The 19278-nt window shown below is 45.8% G+C and overlaps 1 protein-coding gene across 14 annotated transcripts in view; it reads left to right on the top strand.

The window, feature by feature from the left end:
* RALGPS1 (Ral GEF with PH domain and SH3 binding motif 1) overlaps window positions 1–19278 on the top strand; it is a 284245-nt gene that overhangs the window by 107662 nt on the left and 157305 nt on the right. For all 14 annotated transcript variants that reach the window (XM_068552273.1, XM_068552270.1, XM_068552269.1 and 11 more), the window contains exons 6-7: window positions 3398–3487; window positions 6150–6242. In XM_068552273.1, the coding sequence (XP_068408374.1) occupies window positions 3398–3487; window positions 6150–6242 (183 nt within the window). The remainder of the gene's footprint in view (window positions 1–3397; window positions 3488–6149; window positions 6243–19278) is intronic.

Here is a 19278-nt window from a genome sequence, read left to right as displayed (position 1 = left end):
AAACAATGCTGGGGGCATGTCGAAGCCAGCTGTCAGTGGCCAAAGCTGGAACAATTTGAGTAAGGAAATAAATAACATAGTATTGGATCAAAACCCCAAAGTATAAAATAAATATCCATGAGTCCATTCTGATGTAAACAAATGATGGAATAAATAAATGGGGGAGACTAGACAAACCTCCTATGCAGAAGAATTCCAAATAATCTATGTAGATATTTTGCCCTCAAGAAGGTGGAGGACAACTGCCTCCTTCCTTCCATAGCGACTTCCTTCCAAAGTTTGAGGTGATAGTATTATTTATGCAACCAGTTCCCTATTGATGGGCATATTCTTTTGCTTTATAAACAGTGCTTCAGTGAACCCTTGTATGTATATCACTCTACTTTTCTGTATTTTTGTAAGATAAATATTCCAGGGAGAATATAACTTTTAACAGCTTGAAAGATATATTCAAGTGGTTCTTCAAAATGGTCCTGTGAATTTATACCCCTGCAAACAGTGTATGAGTATCAGTTTCTCCACACTCTTGGCACACTGTATGACTCACAAAGGGGTAATGTATTCTCTTTAATATAAAAACCTTTTACTAATCGAGTCAGAGGACAGGTGTCCCAATAGAAAGGTGGATGAAGGACCTGAACACGTAATTCACAGGCAAATAATACAAATGGCCTATAAATATTTGCAACAAAAAACTGAAAAAACATGCAAAAAAATGTTAACTGAGGAGTCATGAAAGAAATGCAAAATAGAAACAGTGAGACATTAGTTTGTCCACTAGGTTAGTAAAGAAAAAAAGAGCTGTAATAACTGGTATTAGCCTGCTCCAATTTTTATGGATCAACAAATAAAGCTTTTGGAGGCCAGGTTTTTAAATATATACTTTTGAAAAAAGGTACACATACTTTTATTCACTCCACCTTCCAGGAATTTATCCTCAGACCTTAATTAAAAATGTATAAAGATATATGTATAAATATGTTCACCACAGCATTGTCTATCACAACAAAATAATTCGAAATAAGCTACCCAACAGTAGGAGGTTCCTTAATGATGAGACATCCCTAAGATGAAATGCTTGGCAGCTGCTAAAGAATATGTTGATATTCTTATATATTTATAAAAATTCTTGTGATAGTATGATTAATATATACCAATTTAATTGAAAGAGAGAAACATGTTCTATGACTAGACAAATATATATTCTGAGACATGACAAACATATGTTCCAAGAAGGACACATACCACAGTGTTTATCACGGGGGTCTGTATGTGAGAACGAGCTTGCAAATGACTTCTGTCTCTTGTGCTTATCTCTGTCCCTTTGTTTTCTGCATTAAGCGTCTCTTAAATTTTGTAGTTAAAAAACGGAATTAAAACAGTTTAAAACCATGTTGATTCTCCCTTTGTAATGTCTCTCTCCTCTGCCCCTTCCCTCCATCTCCTTCAACACTGCCCTCGCTCAGGCCTCCCGTCTCTCACTTAGACCATCGCCTCAGCTTCTTGATGGGTGTCCCTGCTCCTGCAAAAGGGTCTATCCTGTCACTCCTGTGCTCAGAAGCCTCTGGAACTCTCCCTGCACAGCATAGTGTCCCCTTGTTTCTCCAGACCCCCTTCCCTTCTAAGTTCAGTCTCCCTCCCGCCCCAACCCCACGGGGCGCCTGCAACACCAGTCCTGTCTGCCCGCTCAGCTCTCCCTCGTCTCCTCACCTGTGGAGGGTCTACCCATCTTTCAGGGCCCACCTCCTCTACGAGGCCTTCTTTTCTCATTACCTGCCCCATACTCCAGTTCACTTGGTTTGAACTTCTTTGATGGCCATGATCACCAGCTGCCTTTTAATACAGTGGTTTCTGGACTGACAGGTCTGGACACGCAGTGCCTGGAGCACACAGTAAGGGCTTCGTGGAAGTCTGCTGAAGTGAACTGATCCAGAGTTGCCTCTGAACACCACCTGAGTCAACTCTGCCACATTCCGTAATTTTGCTTTAAATAGGTGTGATTTTTTTTGACACATAAGAATCTATTAAATTATACATATAAACTATCACACTTGAGATTTATGTGGCATAAAAGTGTGCATGTATTAAAATATAAGGATTATGGGCATATCACCTAGAAAAAATCTTGCTATATGGAAAATCTTTCTTCCATAACTGGCTAGTAACATTTGAGTCTGAACTTAATTTTAGGCAACTCCTTGGAAAAAATGATTCTATGGAAACCCAGGCATGTCCTGGAGGCAACCACAGATAATTACACAGAGAAAACTTTTCTATAATATTCCTGCTTAATATAAGAAGCCAAATTTTGATTCTTGGTGATTTAATCTTTTCTTGTTTTCTCATTGAAAAGTGACAGTATTTCAGTAAAGGGAAGACATTTGGTTGCAGCAGTAAACATGCTTTGATAACTCTGGACTATCCTTAACTATTTTAGTCTTTGTAAAATTTAGAGGTTTTAGATGCTTAGCCTTCCTTTTCATTCCACGTCTCCCCCATTCTCTGCCCATCTCTCCTCCTTTCTTTGCGGTTGTCATTGCACTCTTGGGCATCCGTGTTTCACATAGAGCTGTTGTTATAGTCATGAAACATAAACAGGAAAGCAAACCACTGCCCAGTGTTTCTTAGCATGAAGCTCCTCTTGTTTCATTGAGGCATCGTGTGAGTCAACTAGACACTGGTGGATGACTTTCTTGTTCCCACCAAAGGACTCAGGGGCTCGAGGATGGTCAAGTGTGAATGATATTCTGAACCAAAAGTACCAGTATATCCTTTTGGCATATGCTGTCTCCAGAAAAACATGCCCTTCTACCTGCATTGCTTTACAGAACTTTGAGAGATGTTTTTGTATCACTTAAATTATTGGGCAAACCTCTCCTAGAAAATGAAATTTGTTATAATTGTACGAATATAGGTGAGTCCTTCTTGCCTTGGGTCTGGCTGTGGATATGGATCTCATAGGTGGTACTGCCAGCATGCATATCCCTTTGTCTGGCCATTTGTCCATCCGTCCATCCATCCATCCGTCTCCCCATAACTGGGATCCTTCTGAGCAGGAATCCTGTCTGATACATCTCAAAATTTCCTGAAGTACCTTCAGGGAGACCCATATGTTGATGGAGGCCCAATAAGTCCCCTGGCTAATGATGGGAGTACTTATTTCTCACAGCACCACTATGCATGTTGGAGAGCTGGTGCTGATGGCATGGGACCCACTTGTAGGGTTGGGTGTCATAAAGGAACCCTCAACCTCCTGCAACCCTAGGGTTTGTTCTCTCAGTCTCCCAACCTCTTAGAAATCCCATAGAAGTAGTGGGCGGGGTAACTTGGTTGGTCCGGCATTTAACAACTTTTCTGGTGTGTGTGTGTGTGTGTTTGTCTGTGTTTGACTCTACAGGTCAGTTTTTGGGTTGTACGAGAAATTCTAACAGCACAGACTTTAAAAATAAGGGCAGAAATCCTGAGCCATTTTGTGAAAATAGCCAAGGTAAGCTGTTTTATTATTACTTTTCCCCTTCCTTTCCTTTCTTTTTTGTCGCAAAAAGGTGTTTCCTCGGTACTTTGGGAGCTGATTTGCTCTGGACGAGCCGGGCAGGGCTCAGACATGGGGCTGTGACCCAGCTTCCCCAGGCAGAGGCAGCTGTGGGACCAGCCTGGCTGCTTGCTCGGCCTCCCAGCCCCTGTGCTCGCACAGGCAGGTGCCCTCCGCCCTGTGGTTTTGGCAGCCAACCATTCTTTATAGCTGGCCTTTCACAGACTCTCCACGAGGCCCCAGCGGCTACCTCTGGGATCCATTCATCCTCCTATTCAGATTTAGCCAGCGCTGGGGGTTGATGGCTTTTAGTTAGTATCGGAGGTTGTGACACCATCACATCCTGCAGTTTGTTCGCGGTCAGCAGAGCTCACCCCACCCCATCTTGCGCTTGAGGCCTGGGCCCTGCTGCCCCGACCCCACCCCCTGGGCCTGCCCTGGTAGGGTTGGTCCTTGCCGGTTCTTGGGCACCAGGCTCACGTCTTTACCCCACTTTCCCCTCCTCTTCCCTCATCTCTGCCAGCCCAGGCTGTGATCCCACGGGCCTTCCTGGACCACTCTCACCTCTTACACAACCCTGCCAGCTCCCCCCAGTCCACTGCTCCCGAGCACGGGGCTCGCCTGACTCAGCGGAGCACCGTCCTGTCTGTTCACTGCCCGCTTTGTGTGCGTGCGTTGTCTTCCCACCCAGGTCCTAGGCCAGCTCACCTTCACTGCGGCCCCTCTCTGGCCAGGCGCCATAGCTGCTGCTTTACAGAAATGATTGCATTTGACGCTCACATTATTATTATCCCATTTCCGGAGGAGGAAGGGGAGGCTTAGAGAGGTGGGTGTCCACGCCCAGGCCCCACGGTCAGTCGGAGCGTGTCTCTCTGCCTTCAGGGGAGCTGCTCTGCTGCCCCTCACGGCAAGGTTGTGTTCATCCAGCTCTAAGTATGTTAGGGGCGTGGACACTTTTACGTCCTGTACATTCTGAAGTGCCTGGAACTGTTGCTGGGCTTAATGATACTTGTTGCTCTCGGTGAGTTCGTGCTGGGCCGCGAGAGAAAGTGGGAGGAAGTTCCAGCCCACCTGGTGCTTTCAGTTTGGAAGTTTCCAGTCCCCACCCAAGGGATCCAAAACGATTCCTCCTTAAGCTCTGCCATCTTCCGATGGTGGATCGTCATGCTGGCGCTGTGCCCTGGGTATGTTCTCGTTCGAGCCTCCTCCTTTCTCTGGGCCTTGGTTTTCCATCTATAAAATGGGAAAGGGGTGGATTAGATAATCTCCCAGAGAACCTTCACCTCTAAAAGAAATTCTGTGACAGGCATAACCATTCAGATACAGAGGATGAAATTCAGCTCACTCAGAGAATCTATTATTGCACACAGCAAACGATTAGGGAATATTACGAGATGTATGAAATGCAGTATTAGCTTGTGTGGTAAGGGAGAAATCTCCAGGTAGGAACAGAGCCATGAGGACTAGGCATAAGGGCTTTTCGTGGATTTGTTCATTTTACTAAGCCCTGCTCTGTGTTGCACTAGGTCCTAGGGATATGATGGTAGATACTGCTTCATCCCGGCTCTCAGGGAACACACGGTCCAGGGTGAGAGAGGGGCAGGTGCAAGCAAATACAGTCCAGTGGGCTAAGGAAATGCACAGGCTGCTGTGGGAACACGCAGGTGGGGTGGGGTTGGGGACAAGTCTTCCTGACAAAGAACAGCAGCCCACGCCGCACTGCCCGCTCTCCCGGGTGCCAGGCACTGGTCTAGCAGTTTACGTGCACCGTCCCACACAGCAGAGGTGCTGTGATTACCTTCCTCATTTTAAGTATGAAGATGTCGAGGCTCAGAAGGCTTAGGTAACTTGCCACAGGACACACCAGTAGTGGGAACCGGGGTTGGAACCTGGCCTCTTGGTTCCGTGGAGCCTGCCGGCTACACAACTTCCACTGACTCCTGAGAGTGAGAAGTGGGACCCGGGTCCTGTTGGCAGGTTTCCCTCAGCATAAAACCAAGAGCAGAGCAGTTACATTTTTCTGTGCTCACCCTCACCTGTGTCTCCTTCTGTTGCCCTCCGTGGTAAGGAACTTGTCTGAGATGGAATTAAATCCAAATGTTCTCACTAATTTGGGGTCTGGTTCAGAGAAGCATGGTCAAGTGGCTGGGAAGCTGGAGCTCCATGCTCCCAGCTGAGGGGATCGTGCAGATTGATAACATCTTTCCTCAGCCTCCCGCTTCCGGTTGTGAAGGTAATCGCAGTAGACCCATGTTGATATTGTTGGCACAGCGGAGGTTTCCGTTTACAAAGGCCTGCTGGGACAGTTCAGATTCATCTAAAAAAAGAACAGAAAGGACATTATCAAACCTCATCCCGAGCCATGTTTCTGTCCAGCAGCCAGACGAGTCAGCTTACGAAATTTTGCAAATGTTTTAGATGCAGACTCACCTTTTGACAATCTGAAAGAAAAAGAGCATATGGTTTCTGTGAACTTCCTAGAACTGTATTTTCTACATGAGATATCTTTAAGTGTAAGTGAATTTCACAAATATGACAATATTTGGTAACGCTTGAGCATGTTTTTGTTCTGTTGTTTATAGCAGCAAAATAATCTATTCCATATCTTTTTTTTCAGAAACTCCTAGAACTCAACAACCTTCATTCTCTCATGTCTGTGGTGTCAGCATTACAAAGTGCACCCATCTTCAGGCTGACAAAAACCTGGGCTGTAAGTTAATCTTCCTAAGTCTGTTCCTTTGGTTTGGGCTGTCCTTTCTTTGGTGAAGTTCTCCATTCCTTAAGCCCCAGAAGGCTTTCTCGGTCTGCCCTTTGCCACCGACGGAGGATGACTGTGGGTTAATGAAGTGTCCCCTGGCCACTCTCTCTCCTTCAGTGACCTCAGCCCCGTTTTGGGACAGGGAAGCTGTGAGGAAGCCGGCGTGGCTGGGGACCCTTCTGGACCTGACAAAATCATGTATGATGGCGGGGTCAGTGGCATGACGTCTGCCCTCCGCTCCAAACTGCCCCTGGGAAGCCTTCCGGGCTGCTGGTTTGCAGTTGCGCTGGGCTGCTGGCTGTACAGCTACGAGTTTCTTTGGAGGAACCTGTGACCCTCATGTAGGGAAAAATAATTTTTTTTTTCCTGAAGGCCATGGATAATTTCAGCTCAGAGGTGGAGTCTGATAGTTATATAATTGAGTCTGTAGGAAAGTTTTTCTGCTGTAAAAATACTTTAAAAATATCTCAAACCTCTTTATCCTCCTTAGCTTGGCACCGCGCCTGACGGGGGAAGTCATTGCTATTTCCATCGCTCATTAGCATTCACCTCCTGGCCCGCCTGGTCTGGGGTCTCTCACAGCCACACAGCCCAAGCCTTTCAAGACCTGTTTATGTCCCACAGAACTGAAGGAAACTGTATGGAGTTGTCAGCTGTGCTTCTGCAACTAACTCACTTCCGAACTTCTTTCTGCCAGTCTGCGGGGCTGGGCTCTGTTTCAGACTTGGCTAGTTCAGGGGCCTTTAAAATACTTAGGGATTGTGTTGTAGGTTGTCAGAAGTGAGCCTTGTTTCTTTAAATTGCAATTTTCCATAGATCAAGCCATAGCAAAGTGGAGTGAGAGGTTTTAGCCTGGAGTCAAAAGACTGGGTCTGCATTCAGGCACCGTCTGTGCAGAGTGATTCTGTGGGACTCGTCTCCTCGTATCTACTTAGGGAGGTTGGCCTGGATCTGTGGTTCTCCATTAGTGCTTTGTGGAGCCCAGGGGTTCTTTGGAGCTGACTTGGGGCCAGCAGGGGCTGGGGGAGAGGACAGAGGGCACCAAGCAGATCTCCAGAGCACAGTTTCCACCAGAGCAGCTCTGTTTGCATCAGTTTTATGTCCTGAGCTTCTGGGTGAACTTCAGTTGAGCAGTGGCTTTGGAGGTCAAAGCAAGTTTGGAAGCCACTGGTCTCTGTGGTTGCTGCCAGCCCTGTGATTCCCTGAGTCCATCTGAGCCATGAGGCTTTTTTCAAAAGTTGCTTGGAGATTGTTTTTCAAATGAATTTTCCATCATTTAGATGCTGCTATTGTTTCTTGGACTGCTGGGAGCTCTGTGTGGGCCCAGAAGAAGGAATGATGAATCTCACGGTACACAGACCTTACTGTCAGTAACACAGGGACTCTCAGTGACCCCATAAGTGGCACAGTCAGTGAGGACAGCAGGGAGTCAGCATGAGGGGCCTGCACAGAGATGCTACCCACTCAGGGATGGGCAGGGCCCATCCATGGAGCTTTGGCCAGCGTTCTCCTCAGGATGCTGTGCCTTGCCCAGGATGGTGGGGCAGCATTGGGCCAGAACAACATCCAGGCCTGCTCCATGTGGCTCGGCAGAGTCCTGTGCCAGGGTGGCCAAATCATCACTGCCATTGATGGGTCTTTGCTGCAATGAAGATAAATCTCCCACAGCTCCTCAGAGAGCCTGGAATGAAATATCCACCCAGGACCCGTTTGAAAGCATGAGTTTCCTCACCTAACTCCCTTCCAGGCCACGTGGGTCAGCTGTTCTTCCTTACAGATTTGCCAGGCGCTGCTCTAAAAGCTTTCCCTATATTAACTCATTTCCTCTTTTTTAAAAAAAAATAAATTTATTTATTTATTTACTTATTTATTTGGTTGTGCCAGGTCTTAGTCGCGGGGGCGGGCTCCTTAGTTGCAGCTCGCCAGCTCCTTAGTTGTGGCATGTGAACTCTTAGTTGCAGCATGCATGTGGGATCTAGTTCCCTGAGCAGGGATCACATCCAGGCCCCCTGCATTGGGAGCGCAGAGTCTGAACCACTGCGCCGCCCAGGAAGTCCCCTCATTTCCTCTTGACAGCTACCCACCGTCAAGAGGAGGCACAGAGAGGTGGGATGACTTATGCAGGGTTCCCCAGCTAAGGGGCAGAGCGGGAATCAAACCGGAGCAGTCTGGCTCCGGAGTCCCCACGCTTACCCACCACACCCCACGGAGCTCAACAAGGACAGTTCCCATGATGCCTTGTCAGTCAGAACAAGAGAGCGGGCCTGTTTATTGTTTTGTCTCCTCTATACACAGTGCTCCAACAGGAACTTTAAAGGTGAGATCAGCAGACTCTGGGTGCTGCCCCAGGCCGCTGAGCCTCTGTTCTGGCTGTGGCTGCTGCTGGCCTGGCTGCTGGCCTCTGAAGTGCACCCTTCTTTTGCCATTAATTTCTGGTAATGAGCTTAGCCACAGAAATGTTGCCAGAAAAGAACTGTTTTCCCTCTCCCTGCTTGTGCCTGGATCTGGGGAAGGGAAGTCAGAGGAGGGCCCCAGGGAGGGGACACACAGCCAGAGAGCCAGAGAGCTGCAGCCAGGCCTTGAAGGCTGCCTTTTGGCCACTTACTCCTTGGTTAGTCCATGGCTTCCGCTGCTCCTCGGGTCCCCTGGGATTGGCCGCTGACTTTGGCATCTAGCTGGCGGGAGCCACGGAGAGGACAGGAAACTGCGGTTATGCGTCACCAAAGGACGGGGGACCCCGGGCAACAACAACTGTTCTTTTTCTGAGAAGTCTCCCATTGCCTCCTAAGGGCTGAGAGCCAGGACTATTTCTTGGTTACAGAGGGCCACTTAGCAAGGCAAAAGGTGGGGAGATGCAGCATCCTAGGAGATAAGAATGGCAACTGCCAAAGGCTGTGTCAGGGAGAGAGGAGGTGATACACACCGTGTGGATTCAGCATGACGTCTCCGAGGTCGTGTGTGGGGAGCTGTTTGTTCTGGGTAAACCCACCATTCAGCCTGTTTCAGACCAGACTGTCCCCTTTCACCCACCTGTCCTGTTAGTCCAAGGACAGTGGTTGGTGCAGAGCACTTGGGAAATGGTGGGGGCCAAATTCGCCATCTTTCTCCTTCATCCAAATCCCCCCAGCCCAGTAGAATCGACGATGCCACTATATTCCTGACACTCTCTCTACACCTATTGTGACAGAGCACACAGGGCATCTACTCTGCAGTTTTGTTTACAGGTCTGCCTCCCCCTTTGATCACCTTCCTTCTTGGTGCAGTCTGATTTTTTCTCCATATCCCAAACGACTGAGTTTACACTGGTCATTTGAATTGTATATGTTTGTTGTGCTGAATTGTGTCCTTCTTTTGCTACTTCTTTTCCCAGTAATGAGATTAGCCACTGAAACGCTGCCAGAAAATTGCCGCTTCCCCTCCCCCCACTTGTCCCTTGATCTGGGACTGGTGAAATCTCATGGCCCTGCAGAGCAGGGAGGAGCAGGCACACCAGCCGTAGCAGCCCCAAAGGTCAGTACTTTAATAGTCTTCATTTTGCAGAGAAGGAAACTGAGGTTCCAGGAGTTGTAGTGGCCTGTCTCAGATCACGGAGCTGATGAGTGCCAGAGCCGATGTGATGTAGTTTTGCCTTGATGGACACATAGTCCATGTTCTTGGCCATTTGCTGGATGACTTGTCTATGATGGAACCTGATGTTGGAATCAGGCTGGGCACAGGGCAGGGAAAAGCAGGCACACACACTGCTTGGGAAGTGGGGCTGGAGAAGTGAGGCTGGCACACAGGCCCCTGGGGACAAGTGTATGACCAGCTCCCTGAGTGCAGTCGCTGGGGTTGCATTGAAACCCTGGATATCTGGGAAACCTGGATGGAAGGGGGTCACAGGTGTGGGAAGAGACCTGCCACTTGGTTTCACTATGGATGGCCTTCAGTGAGGGCCAGTTGGTCATTAGCTGGTAGGCAGGACAGCCTGTCGGCCTGTCCATGGCTGGCTGCTGAGTACCAGCGGCTGGGTGAGCTGGGACAGGACAGAGGCTGACCTCGCACATAGTAGGCCCATAATAAATGCTGGCTAGATGCACAAACAGGGAGGGAGTCACCTTCTGCTGGCCTGGAAAAACACAGATAGGGTCTGATTTATCCCAACACTGGGCCCGCTTTGGAATATTGGCTGCCTCAAAGCCATGAGACCTAAGCAAGGAGTCCTGTCGGCCAATTCTGATTTCCTGAGCACACATACTGTGTGGCTCTTATTCATTCTGCAAATCAGATACTTATTGAACACCTACCTCCTCACCTGCTCCATGCCAGGCCCCGAGGCTATGGTCAAGGCCCCTGTCTTCATGGGCTTTTATGTTATCCAGGGGAGACAGACACGTTTTTGTGGGAGAATAAACATGTGCCTAGTCTGGCTGGTGCAAGAAGTGGTCAATAAATGTTTGTTGAATGCATGAAGTCATGAACCAAGGGCTGTCAGATAGGAATAAAAGTGATGCCAGAGACCAAAAGAGGAGGATGCGATAGGGACTGACTGGGTGTGCAGGGAAGGCCTGTCTGAGACCTGAGTGACAAGAGGGAGCCAGCTGCGCCAAGACGAGGGCACAGCCAGTGCAGAGCCCACGGTGGAAGAAACTCCAAGGCCAGTGTGGCTGGAGCGCAGCAGGCCTGGGGGAGATTGTGAGGGTGCTGTGGGCGGGCGGCGGGGCCGTCTGGGAAGGGCTCAGCCCAGAGAGGAGTTGGGTTCTCTTCTGAGGGCAGTGAAGGGTTTTAAACAGGAGACAGACATGATCTGCTTTAGAGTTGCTTTTGTTTTTTGTTTTTTTAATTAGTGTTGCTACTATTTGAATAGCAAATTGGGATTGCAGGGGGGCCAGAGTGGAAATGAGGCCGGGTTAGAGGGTTAGGGCAGAATCCAGGAGTGAGGTGATGCTGGCTAGCATCGGGGAGGTGGCAGTGGACATGGAGAGAAGGAGGCTGAAAGGGGAGACATTCTGAAGACAGAGGTGGCAGGATTTATGCCGGATAGGATGTCGGAGATGAAGAAAGGAAGTGACTGGAGGACGATCCCGAGGTTTGGGGCCTGAGCAGCTGGCAAGAGGGTGAAAACTTTTCTCTGATCAGGGTGGTCCCAAGAGGAGCCTGACTTATACAGGAGTGACCTGGGGGTATGGAATTCCTGGAGTATGGGTGATTCGCTCATTAATTACAGTTGTATGCTATTCATCATGTGTACACATATACACACACGCACACACACACACACTCTGCTTGCTCTGTGCACGTTCCTATTATGATTTGCTCTTTCCTACTGAATTCATCCAGAGAATTTGACTCATCTGTAGCAGCAAAGGGAAAACTGAAGAACTTGGCAGGGAGGAAATCACAGCCGGTGGGTCAGGCGGCCTGATCTGCAGGGTGGTGGCCTGGAAGGGGAACCCTCCTGGGAGCAGGGCTCTCACTTCAGGCATCTGGGGGCACAGGGTCGTTGAGCAAATATCCCAGGAAGGCAGATGTGTGGCGTTCACGTATTTTGGATTTTAGTCTTTCATGCGGGAAGTGCCTCTCCTTCCCTGTGTCTGATGTGGGCCCCAGTGGCCCCTCTGATGTCGTTGAGAAAGTGGTGACGGGCATGGACTGCCTGTCTCAGGTGGGAGGCGAGGTGGGGGAGGGAAGGGAGAGGAAACTGACATTTGCAGCCTCCGATTACTCATCCCCCAGTCATTCCTTGGCAGCCCTGCCTGCACTGCTTCTCAGAATTATGAGTTCTGCGGATGTTTGCACCCTCGTCTTCCTTGACTTTGCCACAACTTTTGTCACCCCCTTCTTGAAAACTCTCTCTTTGCTTGGCTTATTCCCTTCCTGCCGTTCTGACAGCTGGCTCCTCCCTGACTGCTTTTGTCCCTCTTACCCACTGGCGGTAAGTGTGCTGCGAGGCTCTGACCCAGCTCTCGCCTTCCCCAGTCCGATTCCTGTCCTGTGGGGCCTCTCCCCAGCTTGGAGAGCTTCATCCATGTCCTCTGTGCCCCGGTGGTGGCTGCCTCCTCGCTCTCGCCCCAGCTGTCTCTGGAGCCCCGGGCCCACGTTCCTATGCCTGCTCACGGAGCCCTCTGCTCCTGTGTTCCTTTGACAGCTCACCCTTGGCGTGTCTGAAATCAAAGTTTGCTTCCAGGAAGTGATCGTGAGTGCCAGGAGACTCTCTGAGCAGACTTGTTTTGGACTTTGAGGCAATATGGTAGACGGGGTGATGAGGGGGAAAGCCCCTCCCTCCCAACTGCCTGCTTCAAACACACAAACACAGATAAACCAAATTAAAAATCCAGAAGCAAAGCTGAACCAGAAGCCAAGAAAGGGAAGTCACCATGTGCTAGAAATAAAGAATGCTCTCAGAGTCAGCACAGCAAGCAGAGTTCAGAGAAGGTGCTGTGTGGAGACCTTTGCAGCTGGCGGGGGGCTGGGGTTCTAATGCCTGCACTTGGGGGGCTGGAATTCAGCTACTCACAGGAATCAGAGAGCCAGCAAGTGTCCCTCGTCCGAAAATCTCTGTTCAGCTTGGGGGAGCGTATGATATTTGTCTTTCTCTGTCTGACTTACTTAGTGTGATAATCTCTAGGTCCATCCATGTTGCTGCAACTGGCATTATTTCATTCTTTTTATGGCTGAGTAGTATTCCATTGTATATATGTACCACATCGTCTTTGTCCATTCATCTGTCGATGGACACTTAGGTTGCTTCCCTGTCTTGGCAATTGTAAATAGTGCTGCTATGAACAGAGGGGGTGCATGTATCTTTTCAAATTAGAGTTTTGTCCTGGTGTATGCCCAGGAGTAGGATTGCTGGATCACATGGCAACTCTATTTTTAGTTTTTTAAGGAGGCTCCATACTGTTCTCCAAAGTGGCTGCACCAATTTACATTCCCACCAACAGTGTAGGAGGTTTCCCTTTTCTCCACACCCTCTCCAGCATTTATTATTTGTAGTCTTTTTAATGATGGCCATTCTGACTGGTGTGAGGTGATACCTCATTGTAGTTTTGGTTTGCATTTCTCTAATAATTAGCAATATTGAGCATCTTTTCATGTGCCTGTTGGCCATCTGTATGTCTTCTTTGGAGAAATGTCTATTTAGGTCTTCTGCCCATTTTTTGATTGGGTTGTTTGTTTTTTTGATATTAAGCTGTATGAGCTGTTTGTATATTTTGGAAATTAATCCCTTGTCAGTCACATTGTTTGCAAATATTTTCTCCCAGTCCTTTTTATTTCATTTATGGTTTCCTTTGCTGTGCAAAAGCTTTAAGTTTAATTTGGTCCCATTTGTTTATTTTTGTTTTTATTTCCATTACTCTAGGAGACGGATCTAAAAAAATATTGTGGTGATTTATGTCAAAGAGTGTTCTGCCTCTGTTTTCCTCTAGGAGTTTTATAGTATCCAGTCTTATATTTAGGTCTTTAATCCATTTTGAGTTTATTTTTGTATATGGTGTTAGAGAATGTTCTAATTCCATTCTTTTACATGTAGCTGTCCAGTTTTCCCAGTACCACTTATTGAAGAGACTGTCTTTTCTCTATTGTATATTCTTGCCTCCTTTGTCATAGATTAATTAATTGCCCATAAGTGTGTGGGTTTATTTCTGGGCTTTCTGTCCTGTTCTGTATGTCTGTTTTGTGACAGTACCATACTCTTTTGATTACTGTAGCTTTGTAGTATAGCCTGCAGTCAGGGAGTGTGATTCCTCCAGCTTTGTTCTTCTTTCTCAAGATTGTTTTGCCTATTTGGAGTCTTTTGTTGTTTCCATTAAAAAATTAAAAAAATTCAAATTAAAAAAATTTTTTGCTCTAATTCTGTGAAAAATGCCATTGGCAATTTGATAGGGATTGCATTGAATCTGTAGATTGCCTTGGGTTGTATGGTCATTTTAACAATATTGATTCTTCCAATCCAAGAACTCAGTATATCTTTCCATCTGTTTGTATTGTCTTCAATTTCTTTCATCAGCGTCTTACAGTTTGCAGAGTACAGGTTTTTTGCCTCCTTAGGTAGAATTATTCCCAGGTATTTTATTCTTTTTGATGCATGATATAACCATTTTGCTGCTGCTCTTTTTAATCCATCATTTTAACATTCATTACACTACCTCTAGTTTTATAATAATGAATATTTTGTCAGTCTATTTTAAACTGTCATTTGGATTTTTAACCCTGGATTTCAGCGATCCCTTAGAGTTAGGGAAGATACCGAGCTTGGATGAGAGAGAGGGTTTTTGGTTTGTCTCGATGGGTGTTTTTGAGGAAAACTTGCATTTGGGAATGTGGCACTTGGCAAAAGCCCTTGGGTAGGGAGATTCTTGCAGAGTACAAAGGACATAGTAGAGGCATTTTGGCAATGGCAGCAAATATCAAAAGGTTTCATACCTACTTCACACCTACTTCCTGACCCTAAAAAACAAACCATAAACCTTTCAGCTGTGGCCAGTGGAGCATCTGCTGCCACCAGCAACATAGCAACCCAGAACCCCAAGTCACGTGCGGAAGAGACGCAAGAGTTGGCCAGAGGAATTTCCTGTTCAAACACAGCCACAATCAACTCATTCTTTCCCCTTTGATTAGTATTCACTGTTCATGCTTAGCTGCTTGTGATTGGCACCCTGTTGGCAAGTTGAGTTGAAATATCCGGAAAAGTAGAATAAGCAGTCAAATTGGTCATCGCATGTCCACAATATGCAGAATGGCCAAGTCAAAAACATACTTTGCCAGGTCAAGGTGGCCATGTGGGAAGACGTGGAGTTAGTGTCTCCCCACAACTAGGGCACCTGCTGGCCGCTGGTGGGGGACTCTGACGCCCAAGGAGATGGGAGGAACCCCAAAGTGAACCGGTAGGATGTAGGGGGACTGAGGGGGGAGGAGAAGTGGAGGCCAGACAGGATCGGCGCCCCTGAGCCTGGGGAGATCAGGAGAGGCAGGCGGGAGGGGCCCTCCAGGAGAGGAGTGGAGGGCGTTTGCCCCACCCACTCAACCTCAGGAAGCCTGCTGGGCTCCCAGGTGAGGTCCCCTGCCCTCTGAGACCAGGGGTGCGGGGCACGCCTGGGCCCCTTCTGTTCCTTGAGCCTAAGCCCCACCCCCACAGCCCCCAGGGCCTCTTCCAGCCCTGTGGGTCCTGAGCATTGCCCCCACCCACCACCCAAACCTCACCCTTGCTTAGGCCCACCCTCCACAGCTAAGGCCTCCCCCACTCTTTTTTTTTTTCTCTTTTCTCTCCTCCTCTGTTTTACTATTGTGGTACTGATGTACCTTCCAGTTGTTGATTCATCTATATTTTTATTTTTCTATTTTTCCTAACATATATGTTAGTTTCCTAGTCTAATTTTATTTTTTACTTTGTTATTGCTGTGTTTTTTGCCGCCCCAGGTGGCTTGCGGGATCTTGATTCACGAACCCGGGGCCGGGCCAAAGCTCCTGCGGTGGGAGCTCCAAGTCCGAACCACTGGACTAACAGAGAATCTCAGACCCCAGGGAATATTCATAGGAGTGAGGTTCTCACAGAGTTCCTCATCTCAGCACCAAGACCCAGCTCTACCCAATAGCCTACAAACCCCAGTGTTAGAAGCCTCAGGCCAAACAACCAGTAAGACAAGAACACAATCCCACTCATTAAAAAAAAAAAAAAAAAAGATGGCAAACAAACATGTCACAGATGAAGGAGCAAGGTAAAAACCTACAAGACCAAATAAATGAAGAGGAAATAGGCAATCTACCTGAAAAAGAATTCAGAGTAATGACAGTAAAGATGATCCAGAATCTCGGAAATAGAATGGAGGCACGGACTGAGAAAATACAAGAAATGTTTAACAGAGATCTAGAAGAACTAAAGAACAAACAAACAGAGATGAACAACACAATAACTGAAATGAAAAATACACTAGAAGGAATCAATAACAGAATAACTGAGGCAGAAGAACGAATAAGTGAGCTGGAAGACAAAATGGTGGAAATAACTGCCGAGGAGCAGAATAAAGAAAAAAGAATGAAAAGAATTGAAGACAATCTCAGAGACCACTGGGACAACACTAAACGCACCAACATTCGAATTATAGGGGTCTGAGAAAAAAGAAAGGGTCTGAGAAAATATTTGAAGAGATTATAGTAGAAAACTTCCCTAACATGGGAAAGGAAATAGTCACCCAAGTCCAGGAAGCACAGAGAGTCCCATACAGGATAAACCCTAGGAAAAACACACCAAGACACATATTAATCAAACTAACAAAAATTAAATTCAAAGAAAAAATATTAAAAGCAGCAAGGGAAAAACAAAAAATAACATACAAAGGAATCCCCATAAGGTTATGACCTGATTTTTCAGCAGAAACTCTGCAGGCCAGAAGGGAGTGGCAGGATATACTTAAAGTGATGAAAGAGAAGAACCTACAACCAAGATTACTCTACCCAGCAAGGATCTCATTCAGATTCGATGGAGAAGTCAAAAGCTTTTCAGACAAGCAAAAGCTAAGAGAATTCAGCACCACCAAACCAGCTTTACAACAAATGCTAAAGGAACTTCTCTAGATGGGAAACACAAGAGAAGGAAAAGACCCACAAAACAAACCCAAAACAATTAAGAAAATGGTAATAGGAACATACATATCGATAATAACCTTGAATGTAAATGGATTAAATGCCCCAACCAAAAGACACAGACTGGCTGAATGGATACAAAAACAAGACCCATATATATGCTGTCTACAAGACACCCACTTCAGACCTAGGGACGCATACAGACTGAAAGTGAAGGGATGGAAAAAGATATTCTATGCAAATGGAAATCAAAAGAAAGTTGGAGTAGCAATACTTGTATCAGATAAAATAGACTTTAAAATAAAGAATGTTACAAGAGACAAGGAAGGACACTACATAATGATCAAAGGATCAATCCAAGAAGAAGGTATAACAATTATAAATGTTTATACACCCAGCATAGGAGTCAATACATAAGGCAAATGCTAACAACCATGAAAGGAGAAATCAACAGTAAGACAATAATAGTAGGGGACTTCAACACCCCACTTACACCAATGGACAGATCATCCAAACAGAAAATAAATAAGGAAACACAAGCTTTAAATGACACAATAGACCAGATAGATCTAATTGATATTTATAGAACATTCGACCCGAAAGTGGCAGAACACACTTTCTTCTCAAGGGCAAATGGAACATTCTCCAGGATAGATCACATCTTGGGTCACAAATCAAGCCTCAGAAAATTTAAGAAAGTTGAAATCGTATCAAGCATCTTTTCTGACCACAATGCTGTGAGACTGGAAATCAATTACAGGAAAAAAAACGTAAAAAACACAAACACATGGAGGCTAAACAGTGCACTACTAAATAACCAAGAGATCACTGAAGAAATCAAAGAAGAAATATAAAAGTACATAGAAACAAATGACAATGAAAACACGATGACCTAAAACCTATGGGATGCAGCAAGAGCAGTTCTAAGAGGGAAGTTTATAGCAATACAATCTCACCTCAAGAAACAAGAAAAATCTCAAATAAACAATCTAAACCTACACTTAAAACAACTAGAGAAAGAAGAACAAAGAAAACCCAAAGTCAGTAGAAGGAAAGAAATCATAAAGATCAGAGCAGAAATAAATGAAATAGAAATGAAGAAAACAATAGCAAAGATCAATAAAACTAAAAGCTGGTTCTTTGAGAATATAAACTAAATTGATAAACCCTTAGCCAGACTCATCAAGAAAAAAAGGGGGAAGACGTGAATCAATAAAATTAGGAATGAAAAAGGAGAAATCACAACTGACACTGCAGAAATACAAAGGATTATAAGAGACTACTACAAACAACTATATGCCAATAGAATGGGCAACCACGAAGAAGTGGACAAATTCTTGGAAAGGTACAATTTTCCAAGACTGAACCGGGAAGAATTAGAAAATATAAACAGACCTATCAATCACAAGTAATGAAATTGAAACCGTAATTAAAACTCTTGCAGCAAACAAAAGTCCAGGACCAGATGGCTTCACAGGCGAATTCTATCAAACATTTAGAGAAGAGCTAGCACCCATCCTTCTCAAACTCTTCCAAAAAATTGCAGAGGGAGAAACACTCCCAAATTCATTCTACAAAGCCATCATCTCCCTTGATACCCAAACCAGAAAAAGATATCACGAAAAAAGAAAATTATAAACCAATATCCCTGAAAAACATAGATGCAAAAATCCTGAACAACATACTAGCAGACAGGATCCAACAGCACATTAAAAGGATCATACACCATGATTAAGTGGGATTTATCCCAGGGATGCAAGGATTCTTCATACGCAAATCAATCAGTGTGATACACCACATTAATAAATTAAGGAATAAAAACCATATGATCATCTCAGTAGATGCAGAAAAAGCTTTTGACAAAATTCAACACCCATGTATGATAAAAAAAACTCTCCAGAAAATGGGCATAGAGGGAACCTACCTCAACATAATAAAGGACATATATGACAAACCCACAGCAAGCATCGTACTCAATGGTGAAAAACTGAAAGCATTTCCACAAGATCAGGAACAAGACAAGGATGTCCACTCTCGCCACTCTTATTCAACATAGTTTTGGAAGTCCTAGCCACAGCAATCAGAGAAGAAAAAGAAATAAAGAGAATACAAATTGGAAAAGAAGAAGTAAAACTGTCACTGTTTGCTGTTGACATGATACTATACATAGAAAATCCTAAGGATGCCACCAGAAAACTACTAGAACTAATCAATGAATTTGGTAAGGTTGCAGGATACAAAATTAATGCACAGAAATCTCTGGCATTCCTATACACCAACAGTGAAAAATCAGAAAGAGAAATTAAGGAAACACTCCCATTTACCACTGCAACAAAAAGAATAAAATACCTAGGAATAAACCTGCCTAAGGAGGTGAAAGACTTGTACTCAGAAAACTATAAGACACTGATGAAAGAAATTAAAG

This window comes from Eschrichtius robustus, chromosome 10 (assembly GCF_028021215.1).
Source record: "Eschrichtius robustus isolate mEscRob2 chromosome 10, mEscRob2.pri, whole genome shotgun sequence".
NCBI lineage: Eukaryota > Metazoa > Chordata > Mammalia > Artiodactyla > Eschrichtiidae > Eschrichtius > Eschrichtius robustus.
The sequence above is the reverse complement of the archived record's forward strand: the minus strand, read 5'-3'. Positions and strand labels throughout refer to the sequence as shown.